The 19,017-nt window shown below is 41.7% G+C and overlaps 2 protein-coding genes and 1 long non-coding RNA gene across 4 annotated transcripts in view; 2 read left to right on the forward strand and 1 right to left on the reverse strand.

The window, feature by feature from the left end:
* The window catches only part of DNAH6 (dynein axonemal heavy chain 6), a 411,305-nt gene extending 401,601 nt beyond the window's left edge, over positions 1-9,704 (reverse strand). Inside the window, exon 1 of one of the 2 annotated variants that reach the window (XM_002807522.6) lies at positions 9,618-9,704. The gene's annotated coding sequence lies outside the window, so the exon portion shown is untranslated. Of the gene's footprint in view, positions 1-9,209 lie in introns of both variants that reach the window. The other variant, XM_035272122.3, reaches the window with a different exon arrangement.
* A 296-nt stretch (positions 9,705-10,000) lies between these two features.
* SUCLG1 (succinate-CoA ligase GDP/ADP-forming subunit alpha) overlaps positions 10,001-19,017 on the forward strand; it is a 37,160-nt gene continuing 28,143 nt past the window's right edge. Inside the window, exon 1 of the mRNA XM_002757564.6 lies at positions 10,001-10,114. Coding sequence (XP_002757610.3) covers positions 10,018-10,114 — 97 coding nt within the window. The 5' untranslated portion in view covers positions 10,001-10,017. The remainder of the gene's footprint in view (positions 10,115-19,017) is intronic.
* On the forward strand, positions 15,190-19,015 carry LOC144579247 (uncharacterized). Its single transcript, XR_013526432.1, has 2 exons — positions 15,190-15,389; positions 16,403-19,015. It is a non-coding gene; the product is annotated as an uncharacterized LOC144579247 (long non-coding RNA).

Genomic DNA, 19,017 nt, shown 5'->3' on the forward strand with positions numbered 1-19,017 from the left:
CCATGTGTATTCTTTTTCACATGTTAGTGAGTTTTGTCACTTTCACCAGCGCTGGGTGAACATGTGAGGCCATTTTCATTTGCTTTTCAAGGTACCTCTTGTTTCTTTCCTACTTACCATTTTATCTTGCTTCTCTTAAATTCATAGAGACATTTTTTTAAAGGAGAGATATCATCTTGGTGTTACCATGCACTTGAAAGTCTTTGACTAAAGAGTAAATGGAATAATCCAGGACATCGGGGTTGGTGTAAGTCTTTGGGGCCTTAAGTGGTGGTAGTAGGACACAGATTCAAGGATATGCACCTATCTGCCTAAAATATCTGCTGCCCACTGCTGCCCAATTCACTGGCATCTGCCCCTACAAGTACACACAAGTCTTTCCAATTAGTTGGTTCTGATGTGTTTCCTGGAGGATCCAAGACAGAGGCATTCTCTTATTGAAGGATGTAGAGGGTACTGTGAGGATGCAGGCCTCAAGTGAGAAAAGCCCTTAGGATTTTTTTTGTTGTTGTTGAGACAGAGTTTACTCTGTCACCCAGGCTGGAGGGCAATGATGTGAGTTCAGTTTACTAAAACCTCTTCCTCCCGGATTCAGTTGATTCTCCTGCTTCAGCCAACCCAGTAACTGGGATTATAGGCACCTGTCACCACACCCAGCTAATTTTTATATCTTTAGGAGAGACAGGGTTTCACCATGTTGGTCAGGTTGGTCTCAAACTCCTGACCTCAGGTGAGCTACCTGCCTCAGCCTCCCAGAGTGCTGGGATTACACGGGTGACCCACCACACCTGACCATGACTTCTTTAAGTAACTGGATCCAGCTATGTCTGAAGGTTTGTCCTAGTTTTTCAGTTAAATGAGCCTAAGAAAATAATGGTCTACGTCTGTTTAGTATTTACTACTGTCCACTAGGATTTAGTCTCTCTTCTATGTACTTTACACAGATTATCTCATTTAATCCACACAATAACTATATGAGGTAGGTACTGTTATTACCCCTATTTACAAGTGAGGAGCTGTGGCACACAGATTTCCGGGTGAGATATAAAACTGAGAAATGTACTTACAGTGCAACAAAAGCATAATCTTTGGGGTTTTCTTTTCTGCTGGATAGAAATAATTTGCATTTCTACCAGAATAAAAGTCTATTAGTCAACAGAGCTTCACAGAGTCTCAGTCCTAAGCACATCTTTTCATCTATAAAAAACCAAAACTATTGATTGTTCTTTCTTTTATAAAAGTAATGAAGTAACCGAGGGGGAAAATCTGGAAAACAATCATAAATCCCAGAGTAGAAGTTATCTGTAAAATTTATAATGAAGAAGCATATAATTTTTGTATTAACTGTGAAACCAAATCAAGTAAAGGCTCATCTTTGTAGAGAATAACTATTTAGTGGGCTTGTTAGACAATGTTGCAGAATGGCACTGAAAGGGATGCTTCCTTTTAAGTCCAAACAGAACCCATCAACTGCTGTTAAATGACATTAATCTACAAAGCCCAGTACTCCCACTTATTTCACAACTACAGAAAGCTTCAATGAAAAAGGCAACTATCACAGCCCAAGCCATGAAAATGCTGAAGATGAATGGTGGAGCCTGAGCCAGAGCTTCCATAACCTGGTAGCTTTGGGTTTTATTTTTGTAGCATCCTTTGTCCATCAAGAACAAGGAAGGGAGTCATTCTCTTCCACCTTGGAGTCCTTTCTCAGGCCACAACTAGCTTCTCCATAGGCCTCAGGGCCCTACTTTTCTCTCTTTTTAGTACTAACTCTTGGGACTCTTTTACGGTTCCCTCTCCTCTACAGAGTGGGTTACAGTATCTTCAGTTACATTCAGGGTCTCAGGGACTCTTGCTCTCTTCTGGTGTCTTTCCAAAATTTTTAACATGAATAAATTCTTATGTGGAGACATTGGCAATCTCTGTTAGATTGTAAATGTGTAATTTGGAAGAGGCTATCCATTAAATAGGCAAAAGCCCTAATGTATCTAATTCCTCTGAGACAGCATTGCCCTGAAAATAGGGCAAAAGTCTTCAGAAGTTCATAGAGGTGGTGGAAGAAAGCCGGGATCCAGTGCTGGACAGTATGAGAGTGGTAGAGATAGGAGGCAGGGAAATTCTGGGCAGAAGAGGGTTTCCAGCGAGGGCCCCACTCTCAAGCTGAAAAGCTTGATACTGCAGCCCAAAGTGAGACCATACATCCCTGTTTTTCTGCTCAAATGTTTCCTTTTCTAAAACCACCAATGACCTGCCCTGCCCCCCATCCTGTGCCTATAGACACCCCAGAACTCAGCTGGCAGAGGGGATAAGCAGCTGAATGTTGGAGACTATGGTTAGACATCAGAGAGAAGCAGCTTGACTTCAGAGGGGCAGCTTGATGGCATAGCATTGGAGAGGAGTCCAGCCAGGGACAGCTGATGGCATAGCATCAGAGAGGAGTCCATCCAGGGACAGCTAAACTCCAGGGGAAGATTACCTTCCCACTCCGTTTCCTTTTCAGCTCCCCTTCCCTCTGACAGCCACTTTCATCAGCAATAAGATCCCCTTATTTACCATCTTCAATTAATCGTGCAATCTCCTTCCTCTGGATGCCAGATAAGAACTCAGGTAGTCTGACCATCTGGTGCAATTCAGGACAATTCTAAGGGCTTTAGCCAAGATTGTTGTTGGGGCTGTAACAAACAGCTGGATGTTTCCCACTACCCAGTCTTACTCTCTTCCCTTCCTTTCAACAGGCTTGGTCCCCAGGGTACTCTTGCACAGGGTATTCAGTGTTGGCTTCCCAGGGGGACAAATCTGCAACAGGGCTCAAGTATGGGGAAAGGAAACTATATTTGGAATCCATTTCTTCTGGAGGAGAGGTCAAAGTTCTTGACTTTCCTATAAGGTCCAATGCAGATGGAACCTCCCCTTCAGAGGTACTGAGTAGATCAAGCATTCAACAAACTGTCACTGGCTTTCAAGAGAACCCTGTAGGTGCATTTCATAAAGTTCCTTGTCCTCATTATTTGGGAAAGGCATATCCCCAACTAGCAGTGCCACTCCCTGTCAGAGGAGAGGGAAAGAATCTGTCTCTGCTCAAGTTGGCCAGTGGTATTAGCTGGTTCTTTCTTAGAATTGTGCTGTGTGATTTTCTTTGAGGCTATACTTCAGATGAAAATAATCTTTGGCTCTTCTGACTCATCTTTCCTCCTAGTTCTCCTAGAAGGAAGTGTTAAGTGTTTCTAATTTGTGTTGTACTATCTTCCTTAAATAAGGTGAAGGATACAAGCTCCCTAATCCCTCTGTTGGTTTTATGAAGGGATTAGTAGTACCTACAGTGGGGCCTGAGGGCTTAAGCTGGCTCATCGGCCTTAGGAACCTGACTCTCTTGGCTACACCACGTTTCTCTTTAAGTGTGCTTGTATCACTGGGGATGAAGCAGCTATTTTTCCTTTGAAAGGCAAATTTTATTTTTCCAGAAAGAAGTTGGCAGAACTGGGCCTGGAGAAGGTTCTTTTTGTTCCATTTCCACGTGGCACAGTCAGATTGCCTGGGTGAATTCATGCAAAGTTTTAGCACATCCAGATTATAGCAGTAAGATTTGTAACACTTACAAATGCTTTTGCTTCCCATACTACTTTCTATTCTTTGACCTTCTCCTTACAAATATTCAGCCCCCTTTCTCCAACCAATTTCTGTTTGGCTTTCTTGGTCCATTGATTCAGGAAGGGAATGTGTAACTCAAAGACCTCAGGACAGAAATAATTTAGATTTAGGACAAAAATGTGAGTTAATGTCTCCAAGATCAGAAAAGGATCCTCAGGTTAGGAAAAAAGAAAAACTAGGAGAGCTCAGGTGCTATCTCCCCATCCCTACTACCCCAACATAAAGGTGAATGGAGGTGGGGTAGTCAAAATAATTACCAGACAGGTTTGAGGAGTCTGTCAGAATCATGTGAATCAGAGCAACTCCATCTTAAATAGGAGCTGGGTAAAATGAGGCTGAAACCTACTGGGCTGCATTCCCAGATGGGTAAGGCATTCTAAGTCACAGGGTGAGATAGGAGGTCAGCACAAAACACAGGTCATAAAAGCCTTGCTGATCAAACAGGTTGCTGTAAAGGAGCTGGCCAAACCCCACCAAAAGCACAATGGTGACCAGAGTGACCTCTGGTCATTCTCACTGTTACACTCCCACCAGCACCATGACAGTTTATAAATGCCATGGCAATGTCAGAAATTCACCCTATATGGCCTAAAAAGAGTAGGCATGAATAATCCACCCCCTTCAGCATATCATCAAGAAATAACCATAAAAAATAGGCAAACAGCAGCCCTCTGGGCTGCTCTGTCTATAGAGTAGCCATTCTTTCATTCCTTTACTTTCTTAATAAACTTGCTTTCACTTTGCACTGTGGAGCCCTGAATTCCTTCTTGAAAGAGATCCAAGAACTCTCTCTTGGGGTCTGGTTGGGACTCCTGTCTTCTAACAGTTCCACAAAGCTGGAACTTCCAGGGGAATAGAAAAAAGACAGAGTGAGACAGCAAGAGTGCATGTCAGAGCAAGGATGCAGACTGGTGGCAAAATGTAGCTAAATGCTATGTTTTGGCAAGTGGGGAAGTTTCTTGGAGCCCACAGATGAAAGGTTCTCATATGCCTGAGAAGAGCCCAGAGATACCTGGCAGAACCAGAGCAAAACAAGCTTTCAAAGTAGGAGTCAGTGACGATGCAGCATTAATTTGGACCACAACTAATGACCAGATGGAAGGATGTACGTATCAGGAGATGCCAGCACAGACAGAGACCAGATGCTCCTTACACTACATTCACCTCACCCTAGCATCACATCAGGAATTTAGACGAAACTCTGGTGAAAGGAAAAGGATCTACATTCTGGTAGGTTGGGGGCTCACATAAAATCAAGGTAAGATATATTAACTGTAATTACTTTTAAATATAAAGAGCCAAAATTTCTTAAATAGGCAGAAAACCCATTGTGGATTCCACACATGAGTGACTATAATAAATTTATTTTGTTAAAAACAACGTAAATGAAAAAAATGCAAATGAGAGACTTTGCTCCTACAGATTGAAACTCATTACTTAACTCAGTCTTGTCAAGATTCTTGGTTGCAAAGAGCAGGGACCACTTTGGGTTAAGTTATTCAGAAAAAGACACCCCCTGGAGCTGCTACTCTAGACACCAGCCACCCAGACTGCTGAGTCTCCTGACTCTCCCAGGCACATACCTTTAATCGACCCTGCTTATTCACACACACACATATATATATATATGCTTTAATACATACAAAAATTATCTCTGGAAGGATACACAAGAAACTGGATCATATTGGCTTTGCCTGGGGAGAAATGGGTGGTGGGGAGACAGTGTAGGAAGATTTCTCACTGCTCCTATTTTAATACTCATTATACCATTTGAATTTTGATCCATGGTAATAAATTACCAATTTCAAAAACCAACAACTAAAGGTTCCATCCAATCCAATTAAAAACTTCAACCTTATACCTAATTTAAAACTTCTCCCTCCCTCCCAGGTCTGGCATGATCTGTGGCTCCACAACCTGCAGCTGGGAAGGAAGGGGTTGAGGTCTGTTTCCTCCCCTTCTCTTTTACTCCTCCTCCCTTCACACCCTTGCTGTACATTGCTGCAGCGGTGGGGTTTGGTTTGGATAAAATCTCTTAGATGGTGTTATTTGTGGTTCTCTCCTAAAGGTCAGTTCTCTCTTTGGAATCTGGGCTCTTTGTGAGAACCTCACAGATTTTTCAGAAACTCCTCCCCCACTCCCCTGCACAGTATGCTGACATGAGTTAGGTACTCTTTGGCTGGCTTTCTTATAACTCTCCCTGCCTTCCTCCTCCCTCTGGGAGTTCTCTACAGTCTTTTATGCTAGGGTTCCTTGCCTCAGAGGATGGCATGTCTCTAGGGGGAAGCTTAACTTTCTTTCTTGACATGCATTTTACTCACAGGATTATTAACACATCTTGATACACCAAACACTGCCCTGCCTGCTGATGAGGGCTGCTCCAGCTAGCCTCCTGCCTTTACAATTCTCTAGGAAGGAGGCAGACATAAGCCTTAACAGTTAGGTCTGCCTTCGAAATTCAAGTTTTCTCAAGCATTCTCTGACCAAGACCTACTCTAGCTAACTGTTAGAAGCAAATGCTTGTTCTTTGGTGCTTTAAAGAAGAACCAGCGCGCAGACAAAGAATTTTCTCAGCAAGGCAATTTTACTTTCTGCTGAAAGGGTGCTTCTCAGAAGCCTGATTGTCATGAGAGCACCCATGAACAAAGAAAAGCAGAGATTTTTATCCTGGATACACTGGGTCCTTACTGCTGTGTCCTATCTCTATTGGCTGAAGCTGGACTGCACAATCTAGACTGATTGCAACTGGTTAAAAACTTAAAACTTTCCTAAATAGGACAATGTGTAATGGAGAACAAAGAAAGGAAGGGGGTTGTTTACAGGAAACTAGGAGAATAACATTTCCAAATAAGGAAGAGGTGTAAGCTATAAGCTGAGAAGTGCCTGAGCATGTTCGAACATGTCTGAGCAGGCTATAGGCCAGAATAAACAACTTGGTTAAAGTAGGACACAGAATGTACTTATTCCCTTACTATACTTAACAACTACATAGGGCTTAACAAAGAGCTATTAGCAAAAACTAGGAAGCCCGAAGGAAATGTTTTTAAAAGAAACTGTTATTTCTAACACATTATGTATTCTTTAACAAAAAGGGAAACTTTGAAGAGGAACTTTTTACTCTTCATATAACTAAGGTGGGCTCATGAATTTCTGCAGTTCTGTAGGGTCTTATCCTGAGATTTAATACCAGCAATATTTTGGTAAGAAGCCCTCAGCCACAAACTTGGCTGGGAGTGGAAGGAAAAGGGAACATTAAACTGACAACTCTAGACTCAGAAGCATCAAATCCTTGTTAACCCAGAATATCTGAGACAGGTCTCAGTCAATTTAGTAAATTTATTTTGCCAAGGTTAATGACATACCCATGACACAGCCTCAGGAAGTCTGAATGACATGTGCCCAAGGTGGTTGGGATATAGCTTGCTTTTATACATTTTAGGAAGGCATGACACATCAATCAATATTTGTAAGATGTACATTGGTCCATCCAGTAAGGTGGGGACTTCCCGGTTAAGAGTAGATAAGAGACAAAAGGTTGCATTCTTCTGAATCCTTGATCAGCCTTCCACCGAACACAAAATTTAGTCTAGCTCAGTTAATTTGCATTTTTACATACATAATAGGGCAGAGGAAACAATCAGATATGCATCTGTCTCAGATGTGCCTCAGAGGGATGACTCTAGTTCTGGCTGTCCTTTGTCCACAAGACATTTCCTGTGGGCTAACTGTGAGGGAGGTATGTAGCTTATTATTTTGTAGGTATATTATTTAGGAATGAAATGGAAGGTAGGTTTGCCTGATGCAGTTCCCAGCCGGACTTTTCTCTTAGCTTGGTGACTTTGGGGTCCTGAGATTTATTTTCCCTTCACACCCCCATACAATGAATTCTAGTCTTTTGCTTATCTAAGCAGGCTGGGATGTGGGGGTAAGAATTCCAAGACAAGTCTGGCCACCTATCAAACTTCAGAGAGAAGTAGCTCCTAGACAGCCCTCCTTACGAATGTGGAGGTAAGTAAGGTTTGTTGTCTTCAGCTTTAGGGCTTTAGATAAAGTTTTGAGACAAATAGAAAAATCCTATTCTTTTTTTTTGAGACGGAGTTTCATTCTTGTTGCCTAGGCTGGAGTGCAATAGCATGATCTCGGCTGACTGCAACCTCCACCTCCCAGGTTCAAGTGATTCTCCTGCCTCAGCCTGCCGAGTAGCTGAGATTACAGGTGTGTGACACCACACCTGGCTAATTTTTGTATTTTTAGTAAAGATGGGGTTTCACCATGTTGGCCAGGATGGTCTCCTCTGACCTCAGCTTATCTGCCTGCCTTGACCCCCAAAAGTGCTGGTATTACAAGCATGAGCCACTGCACCCAGCCAACACCTTTATGAAATAGGAGTTTCATCCCCATCTCCATAATGAAATCTGAAACCCAGAGGTCACATAGCCAGCAGCAGAGTTGGAATTTGAATCCAGACCTGTGTGATTCCAAAATTCAATCTGCATTTATATGCTTTTAATCTATAACTAAGGTCTGAGTCCTGAAGACGTTCTTCTGGAGTCTCAGTAAATTTATTTAATCTACATGGGTTTAAGTGCTGGGGTGATTACCCTTATCTTGTCTCCTGCTAAGTCACAGAGGTTTGGGGAGTTCCTTCAGACCTCCAACAAACTTGTTTGTGGAGGCCTGAGGAGTTTCTTCGGACCCCCAATAAAACTTGTTTAATCCTAAATGGGTCCTGTTAAGAATTCTTTCGTCATTTTGTTATGCTTTAAGGCCCAGGAAAGGCCTAGGCAAAACCCTTGGTGGGCTTTTGTTACATCCCAGCCTTTGTATAAGGGCACTGACTTTTAATGTTTAACTTAACCACTCAGTCGGTACTGAAACAGTTGTTATGGAGGCCTGCATTATTACAGTACAGTTATTACAAGAGATTGAAATATCCTAAGTCCATCAAAGATTGTCTGTGGATCCAAAAAACAATCTGTATACTACCATTTCTCATAGATATATCAATTCAATTCAACAATGCATTATTTGTGCCAGGCATTGTTCTAGGTGCTGGGATATTTCAGTGTACAAAACAAACAAAAATCCCTGTCTTCATGGAAATACAAATTTTCATTAAAAGTGTACTGAAAGTATATTTTTTTTGTCATCATGTATTTTATCGATTAAATGAAACGAAACATATAACTTACCAAGCGACAGCACAGGAAGAATTTTTCTATTTAAAATAGCAAGGGGTTTTCTATTTATTTGCTATAAAAAATACCCAGTTTGTTACAATGAATATATTTGGAAACCACTGATACTATTAATTATCACAAGAACGTGATCCGCGAGGGAGGAGTCTATTTGCAGCACAGTCCAACTGGAGAATGACAATATTTGGATCATAAAGTATTGGGCAATCTCCTTGAGTAATCCCACTCATCATCTCACAGCTCAGTGCAAGTTATAATGACTACCTAAATAAATTAGGATTAGAATTTTATTGACAATTCTGATGAGAAATCTCAGGCGCACGGTTTTCAGCAGAGACGCAGATTACTTCACCTCTTGTTTACCTTTTGACTTTGGGGCTCTCTGAGGTTCCTTCTAAAGCTGTTACAGAAGGAGAGCACGGTTTGTCCAGAAAGGGAGCAAAGTCACATCCGACCTCGAATTTCAGCCCTTAGGAACTTCAGGGAATAAACTCATACACCTAGTGCTAGTCAAAGACTGTATGATTACTTAACTAAAAATCCACATTCCAAGAAACTAAGTGTCATAAACATAACTTTTGATCTTTCTCATCACGTCTTTCCCTTCACGGGCCACGAGTGTCAGTTCAGATTCCCGTCTCCCGGCAACCCGTCCGGTTCCAGGCACAAGGTAGGCGGTGAGAAGTATTATCCTAATAGCAAATGAGGAAAGCGAAAGGGCAGGAAATGGGCCTAGGATACAAAGTTCTGGCACTGCTCTTCGCACCTCACCTCGCTGTTTCTTCCTTCCTTGTCTTCAAGTCCCTAGTCTCCCGGGTGTCACTGTCGCTCTCTCGCTCACTTCCCTCAGCTTCCCTCAAAAGCTACGAACCAGCCGCGGCCATCAGACTACATTGCCCACAATGCCACTCGCCGGCCAGTCTCGCGTGGGGGTTTTCCCTCGGCTGCTGCTTATAATTAATGTTAATCAAACCTAAGTTTCTAGGAAGGAGCCGAATTATTATCTCATTCTCCTATAGGATATCTTTTTATCTTCACCTGCCACCCCCGCTGTTTCGTAAAGAATCCTCGGCTGTGGGAAATTTGTTCAGGCGACTACTGTGGCCACCCTCCGCCTCCTCCGGCCTTTGCCCCTGTTAGGTCCACGGGGGCCTGGGAGTGTCATTGGCGGATGACCGCAATTCTTACCGCTGCCGTTGACATCGCGACCATGGTGTCCGGCAGCAGCAGCCTAGCCGCCGCCCGCCTCCTGTCGCGCAGCTTCCTCCGTGAGTCCAATTAGGACTCTATCTTCCTGGCTTTCGCGGGTTCTTGGCCCTGCCGGACCCAATGTCCTGGCCCAGGCCGCGGCTGGGTCCTCCAGGGCGGGACGTCGGCGGGGGCCTGGCAGCCGCTGGAATTCAGGATTCGAGTGGGGGACTTCTACGGAGGAAGGAGCTTTTCTGGATACGACAGGAGGGGGCCATAACTTAGGCCGCTTGCAGATGGAGATATTGGGTGGCTGAGCTAGGATTCGGGTCTGGGAGCCCTGCAAATTTAGAAGCTTGCTCTCTGTCCCGCGGTGACGAGTGGCAGGGTGGGGGTGGCGTCTAGACTGGCCTTATTTGGAGTTGGGGGTGAAGAGGTCCAGGGTGAACTTGGTGGGGAGGGTAAGTGTCTGGGTTGAGAGGTAGGAGAAGAGTCTCAGTAGAAAGTTGGGGAATGAGGGTGTCCCTACTACGGAAAGGTTCTACACCTCGAATTCCCCCTCCGCAGGATTGTAATGTCAGGGGAAAGATCGTTTCTGTACACAGAGTGAGTCGAAATGGCCGCATAGACCCCTAGAAGTTTTGGTTGGCTGGGACCTAAACCAGCATATTTGCAGTGTCTCCACCAGGCGGTTTGTGAACACATCAGTTCCTGAAAACTTAGCACCCAAGGTTGCTAGTCTTTGAGACATGCTGACTATGAAAAATTCTTGCTATATTCAAATTTCTGTGCTTCTCAGGTAGGTTATAGTAGAAAGAAACTTTGGAATCAGCCACATCATGGTTTGAAGTCTGGCTAGTCCCTTTTCAGTCTGTGTAATAACCCTGAACACTTTTCTTAATCTGTTTTTCAACTAATGTTTCTAGTTAGATGAAAATATTAACATATTTTAATGAGTCTGACGCACCATCACCTGTAAGGTGGACCATTATTTTGTTTACCACTAAGAATGAAAACCGATCGCTTATTAAAATTGTGACACACCAATGGTTGTCACATGTATCCTGTTTTTTTAAAAAAGTGAAAAAATATGCATCTTAGAAATGATAACGTGCAGGATGATCTGGGTTCACTGCAGAATAAGTGAAGCAATTTATATAAAGTATCTTGTATGTAGTAAACAGTTTTTTTCTTCCACTTTGCTATTAATTCTGCTTGTGCTGAATATTGTATAAGACTTAATACCTTTCTTGAGAAGATTACATTTTAAAAGTGTACATTGATGAGTGTGAACTCAATAGCCAACACTTAGTTGCCAGTCACTTGAAGACAAAGGTCTGGCTAGATAACTTTAGCAAGTATGAAATAGTTGGTTTGTTTGGTAAAGCTTTCTGGCGATTCTTATTGTGTAATTTCAAGGACAGTTGAGGATGTTGTGAGCAGAAGGTCAAAAAGGATTCATTATACCCAGTAATCACTCAGGTCAGTAGGATTTGAGCACCAAGAATGAAGTATATTGGATACGGTTTTAAACCAGTGTAATTTGAATAGAAACTAGGTTAGAATGTAGAAGACCAGATGTGCAGCACAGCCACTGTGGTGGGAAACCCCAGGAAGAAGTTGCCCACCTGTGTCTGTCTCTTCTGTGGTCCTGGTAGTCTGAGGTTCTGAAAGATCCTAGCTTCAGGCAGGTCTGCTGTGTAGAAGAATCTAGAGGAGAAAGGAAGAGTGTCTAAAAGATCTAGTTCCTTACTCCACCTTTAGCAGTACTCTCAATCCTCTTCCCATAGAACTGGAAGTTTGTTCTTCCTAGACTCCCAGAACTATTTGGTCTTAAATTGACCATCTGGTTTAGTTTTGTTACTGGAGTGTGCTTGAATTATCCAAGTCATGTGATTAACTTGTTATTAAAGGTCTGAAATCTAAACCAAGGTATATTCTATATTTAGAGGGGTTACAGACAGCAATGTTTAATGTATAAACACCTCTAAATTCACAAACCTCTAATTCCTCTTTCTCATGCCACATTTCTGAGCCCATTTTCACTTCCACAAGAAAAGTAGCAGCCACAACATCACCTTGCAAACTTTTTTTAAAGGGACTATAAATTATTTAGGCTGTGAAGCTAATAGAGCTACAGCTGTTAGGGAATTTTGTTCCCTCTGTTAAGTTTCAACTTATGGTACATTACTTACTGAAGGTCATAGTGTTGAAATATTGATTAGCGTTAGCAGCAGCAAAGAAACTCAGAGGAGCACTGCTAGAGGCCTTTCAGAGCCCTGTTGGAAGGAAGGAAACAAAATCTGTTATATAGCTTATGAAAAAAGGAAAAGGATCCAGTTGAAGTGGAGAGAGAGAATACAATGAAAAAATGAGAAAGGTTTCCTCCATGAGGAAGTTAAGGATTTCGTAAGCACCCTTGAAGTTGAAATAGTGAAGTGAAGTTTAAAAGTCTTTTTAAAACTGGTCAGTAGTTTCTGTAACTTGAGCCTTTTAGAATAAATAGGGAATAAGAGCTAGTATTTTTGAACCTCAGAATTATGGTATTTTAATGCCAGAAAGTAAACCTTAAAACCCTACTGGTCCCATACCTTTGTATGGCAGATGAGGATATCCAGAAAGTTTCCAGCCAGTATCAAAAGGGGCCCTAGCACCCAAGTCGTCTGTCTTTGCAGTATCCGTTCCATCAGCATGTACCATGTGATATTTTCAGCTTCTTTTTTTGAAGCTCTGCTTTTTTTTGGCAGTCTTGGTGTGTTGAGAAGGTGACTATCCTGTTCAAAGGTGCTGCCTTCCTTTTCCCTATGTTTGCTAAGTGTGTAGGCCTGTTTTTAGAATCAGAGATGCATTTAAAGTGTAGTTTGGAAAAGGAGATCCTCAGCAGTGATGTTTTGAATACTGGTATCTGTTGCCATTGCATCTAAGAATCAAATCTTTGTTTCAGAAATAAAAAATAGCCTTGATTCAGATGTACCAGTGTAGCCATGAGATTTGATTTTCTGACATCAAATTTGTTTTTTCATAGAAACGTAATTGGGAATGTTAAAAACAATTTCTCTGAAGTACAGGGCAACAATTTCATCAAGGGACTGCCATGCCATAGACCCACATTTTTTTACATTATAACATTTCTTACATTAGGATGTGTCTTATTATTGATATCTTGTTTTTTTTGAGACAGTTTTGCTCTTGTTGCACAGACTGGAGTACAATGGTGCAATCTCGGCTCACCGCAACCTCCACCTTCCAGGTTTCAGTGATTCTCCTGCCTCAGCCTCCTGAGTAGCTGGAATTACAGGCATGTGCCACCATGCCTGCCTAATTTTAAATCTTTTTAGGGAAAGATTTGCATTTGTGTTCATGTGGGTTGTAAACCCAGTTTGGGGAGTATACCAGGCACTGTGCTACCTGGTGCCAGTTTAAGGAATGATTTCATATTAACATCACAGTCTCCTGGGGCAGTTGTTATTCCACTTATAGATGGGAAGACTAAGGCTAAGGGAGATAGAAATATATGTCCTGGGTTACGTGTCTGGTGAAAGGCAGAGCATAAACTCAAGACCAGGCCTGTCTGATTCCTGGGATGATGTTCTCAGCCGCTCCTGGGGACACAGTCCCAAGGTTAAGCTGGACAGTTTCTAAGAATCAGAGGAGAAGGAGGTGGCCTAGGGTGTGGCAACTATAGCATTTGCCATCAGAAATTATTCCTGGTGGTCATCCTCACCTTTCCTGCTCTAATATTTAATGTAAAATACTTATTTTCAACCAGGTGTGGTGGCTCATGCCTGTAATCCCAACACTTTGGGAGGCTGAGGCAGGCGGATCACTTGAGGTCAGGAGTTTGAGACCAGCCTGGCCAACATGGTGAAAACCTGTCTCTGTTAAAAATACAAAAAAAAATTTGCCAGGTTTGGTGGTGCAGACCTGTAGTCCCAGCTACTCAGGAAGCTGAAGCAGGAGAATTGCTTGCACCTGGAAGATGGAGGTTGTAGTGAGCTGGGATCATGCCACTGCACTCCAGTCTGGGTGACAGGGTGACAGAGTGAGACTCTATCTGAAATAAAATAAAATAAAATAATACTTATTTTCTTATTAGTTGTAAAGCTAGGCATCTTGTCACATATTGATTTGTAGTTTGTCATCCATTGTGTATCTTGTTCATGGCCTAAGTTTTTCTCTTAGGCTTTGTGCTCCTCTTTTTGTTGGCTCTTCATGTTGCCCAGGTTAATTCCCTGTCTGTTAAATGTTATGAAAACACTCCCCTGTCTGTCACTGCCTTTAACTCTGCCTGTAGTGTGTTTTACTCTGTCTGAATGCTTTCTTTTTTCATGTAGGGAAAGAGTCAATTCGTATTATTGCCTTTGGGTTTCATTTATTTAAAAAATGTTAGCAAGGCATTTGTACTAGATTAACATAGCTTGGGACCAGCAGCATTTTAGGGCTGAACTTCTATGCAGTCTCAATATGCATTTTAGAGAAACCTATGATTTTTATATGTACAAAAGTAGCTACACAGTTCTTTTCTCTCTTTCCTGATATGTGGGATTTCAAGATTGACTTTTTCCAACTCACTGAAAAAGAGATGGACCTTATCATATTAACTTGGTATCAGTGTTTCTCTTGGAGACCCAGTTTCTTGTTCTGGAATTCAGTGAAATGTTTCCCATGCACCTGCTGTTTATAAGGTACTGGCCATATACCATAGGCATCAAGATGGATAAGACATGGTCCTGACACTCATGAAGTTCACAGTTAGCAGTCCTAAAAGTATTTAGATGGTACTTGAAATAATCTTGAAGTAAATTTAACCTTAGACATTTTACTTAGAAATAATATGGTAAAAACAGCAAGAACATGTATGCATTCAGTAGTATGCTGTGTGATGGTATTAATTGTATACCACATGAAAGTGTAGCTTCTGTTCTTCATAATCTTGGATCCTTTTTAAAATTCCCCATTATATTAATAAATCGTGTATATCGTGAAGATTTAGGAATTCCTGACTCTAATGTTCTATTTAAATGTTAATTTATATGGATTAATGTAAGCAAAATTCTCAGGAAGTTGAGGACATTAAATCTTTAATTGAAATGTAAGAGATATTTGTAAGATTGGCCACTAATGTATGCCTTCTGTTCTAAATTTCACTTTAGGAAATCACTCACTCTAGTAACTTGGTGGCTTTGTCACAGAGATCAGGTTTGTACTTAAAACCAAAATATGATTAAGCAGTGGACAGTGGACGATTTGCTCTGTGAAGTACTTTGGTTAAGCAGTGGACAGTGGAAGATTTGCACTGTGAACTACTTTGCATTCTCGAGCAGAAGTGGAGTAGGCTGTTTTTAATTGCTTAAGGTACTTCATAGATAATTTGGGTAGAAAAGAAATGAATTAGGGAAAATATATAGTCAAAATATATAAATTTGATTTAATATTTACAGCAGCTAGAGGTTTGTGCTCTTTACCAGCCCAAATTAAGGAGAGTAGTGGAAGGATTCTAGGAGGGAAGGTGAAGACCTGCAGTAGTGGAGATGTGGGGAGGCTGCTTTTGTGGGAAACCTCCAGCCTGAAATTCTGGGCCTTAAATTATTTAAGGTGGGGGAGAATAAGGAGAATGAGAGTGATTTAAAATTTGGTGAGTTTTACTTGGAATGTAAGCATATTTTGCATTATTTCCATTTGAATGCAAACACAGCAACAAAGAATTTCCTTCATTCTATGATGTCAGCAATAGTAAGACTTATCATTGATTTGATTAACAGTATTGCCTCAAATAGATCCACCAATTGTTAGATGTGTCATGGTAGCATGGAGTGGCAGGTGACTGAGAGTTGGTTGTTTCTGGGGTGTGTTACCTTAAGCTGTTGAGGAGGCAGAAATGAAGGGGAGGAGTATTACAACACAACTCGCCTTTAGGTCCTCCTTACAGCCATAACAGGTTGGAGAGCATGCTTGGTATAAAGAGCCTGGGGTAGCATGGGTTCATCTTCTGGCATAGGTTGAGTTTCTGGGACTCAAAAGGCATTTGTGGTGATTATGCTATACAATCAGGGCTTGCTGGGCTTTTTAAGGTTTTCTGCTGGGTTTTAGAGGCTGCTCTGTTTGCCAGCATTCCTCCTTTGGCTAGCCTAACATATCTTAGAGCAGTATTCTAGAGAAGGAAGCATATGATGGTCCATAATTCCTTGTCTGGATCTCCTGTGACAAGTTAATTCCTACTGTGCAGGGGCAGCTATCAGTTTAGGTGATACGGGCTCAAGTTAGGTAGCATGGGCCAGGGCTGGGGCAGAAGTTTGAAGAGAGGCTTTAGTTGGGGAGAAGTCATAACAGTGGCCCAGAAGCTGAATGAATCTCTTTCCTTTCTTTAGGAGCTTGGAGGTGAACTTATTTGGGGTTTTAGCAGTGAACTACTGTTAGCCTAGGTTTCAATTTGGAGGTAATCTCAATGAGGGATTCATTCCTTAGCTCCACCCTCCCACCTCTCACACATACATAGACTTCTCTACCTTGAATAGGGATCCCAAATGCCCAAGGCTTTTTCTTATTTTGGTACTTTACACGCCACACAGTTGTGGCCCACTTTTATGTCAGTTCAGATAGATTGTGAGTTCTTTGAGGACTGAGATACTGTCATTCATCACTTTATCCTTAACACCTGCATTATGTGGCATTATGGTGGTGTAGGTGCTCCCTAAATGTTGACTAAATAAATGATGAACTCAATACCAGATGATAACCTTGTCTGGCATCATACAGGTTTCTTGTCAGGATGGAATGTGATCAAGAATTTCACTTCCTTGCTTTTGAATACATATTTTGGATTTGCCTTTAAGATGATAATAGTCTATTAGTTCCAGCTCATCTGGAAGTGGGTCCGTATGAGCTTAAGCCTGGTGCAGATGGGGAGATCACACATGAATGAGCCTCTAAGATGATAATAGTCTATTAGTTCCAGCTTATCTAGAAGTGGATCTGTATGAGCTTAGGCCTGGTACGTACATGGGTAGATCACACACATCTACATTTATGCATTAGAAGTTTTCCAAGATTTACTTAATTAGATGCTGTAGGCTCTCAGGGGCATTGCACTGACTGAGTAATACAAAAAGGCCAGGGGATTGGGAGTTGAGCTGCTGTGTATCACACTTCTGATATACTTTTTATGAGCACCAAAGATCTGATGTTATAACATCTTGAGCTCCATAGAATTGATCCAGGAGTTCTGGAGTTACTATAAGAAAGTAGAGATTTTCATTGGTCTGTTATTGTAGCTGTGCTTTAGGGACACCGACAGACCTGGATTTTCTCAGGGTGACGTCTCCTGTGGAGGGAGAAGAGAATTGTCTGATCTTTGTTAAGTTAATGAGTATAAGAGTTCTTTGAAGAAACCAAACTTTACCTACAAAAAGTATTTTGTTTTAACAAGTAGGGACTCCAGATATCCTGATCATAACATCTGATCTTATAATCAAATCTTCTACCTTCTTGTCTGAAAACTATGATATGATATGACCATTCGTTGACGTTTCTAGGAATGGGAGGGACTGGTAAAGCCGATTCTGCCACTAGTCAGGAATTGTAGCAGGGTAGGAAAGGGTGGAGCTTCTACACAAATATCATGGTTGTAGGTGTTCATCTGGGAGAAGTAGGAGCCAAGGGCAAGAATGGGTCTCACGTGACAGCACTGGTGAGGGTGAGCTGTGCTGCATAGCTCAGTAGGACTAGGGTCTCAGGCCACAAATCCCTGCTGTGTCCATTAGCCTAGAGTCAAATGCTTAGCTGTGACTGCTATGCCAGACCTTGACCTGCAAAGCTCTCTAATGGCCCCTTGTTGAGCACAGTCCAGTGTGAGAAAGCTGTCTGTTACCTAGCAGTTCTTCGTGTGCACGATATGCTACCCAGGTGGTAAGGGCTAAATCTGAACCTGTGTCCTTCCTGGAGGTATAAGGGATTCCAAATACTCTCCCAGAAGCAGATTTGTTGATCTTTCAGTTACGGAGTGTGAGGTCAGGACTTAGGTGGACATGAGGCAGTGATTTAAGGCAGAAGGCATGGAGTGGACTCTGGGCAAGTACATGACAGCATGTTCTTTTTGTTGTTCAATAAAGATTACTCCTTATGTTCTTTTCTTAGACTTGCTTCATGGGCGACCACAATGATAGGTAGAAGGCCTGGCTACTTTGAAGGGGCCGGGGATGGGTCACAGAAAAGGCATGTTGATAGTACTAATGGAGGTTTAGAAAGTAGCACACAATTTTGTCATCTATGTTCTTCCTACTGCTTTTTGAAATGTGGGGAGCTGGTTGTAGTAACTACTTAGATTTCTCAACCTAGGTCTTCTTTTTTTTTTCTCCACATGCTGCTTCTTCTCTTGTTTACTTTCCTATTTATTTTATCCCTGTTTCTTTTATATGTGAGTTAATATCAGAAGAGATTAAGTGATTTTGGATTGTATTTTAGATACGTTTTATTCTATGACTTAACATTTAATATGCTGTTTATACTAGAGAATGAATTGCTGAGCGATTTTTACTTGTATTCTTGACAAAGTTTGCCTCTTAGCTTACCTATTTAAAGGTATTAGGCTTTAAAAATTTGGGTCAAATGGGAAACCATGTGGCTGTTTAGTAAACATTATTAATGGGGGTGACAGTTTTCAGTCCCTGGATTTAATTTGAACCATTTATCTGTGAGCCCCAGATTTTTTTTCCTAGAAAATAAAAATGATAAACTTTTTCTTTTCTTTCTCAGCTTTTTCTTTCTCAGTTCAGAACAAACAACAAGATCGTGGTTCTTGATAAAGAGGGGATCCTGGCGAATGGAACAATGTCTTTTTTTGTTTGTTTTTCTAACTTTTTTCTGTGGTCTCTGTGTCATATTTAAAAGGTGGCATTTAGGTTTGCCATGATCACAAGATAGCTTGTGCATTACAGGATGTTTTCTTGTGATCAAGTTGAATTGTGGTTCAAAGTTTAGAAAAATT

This window comes from Callithrix jacchus, chromosome 14 (assembly GCF_049354715.1).
Source record: "Callithrix jacchus isolate 240 chromosome 14, calJac240_pri, whole genome shotgun sequence".
NCBI lineage: Eukaryota > Metazoa > Chordata > Mammalia > Primates > Cebidae > Callithrix > Callithrix jacchus.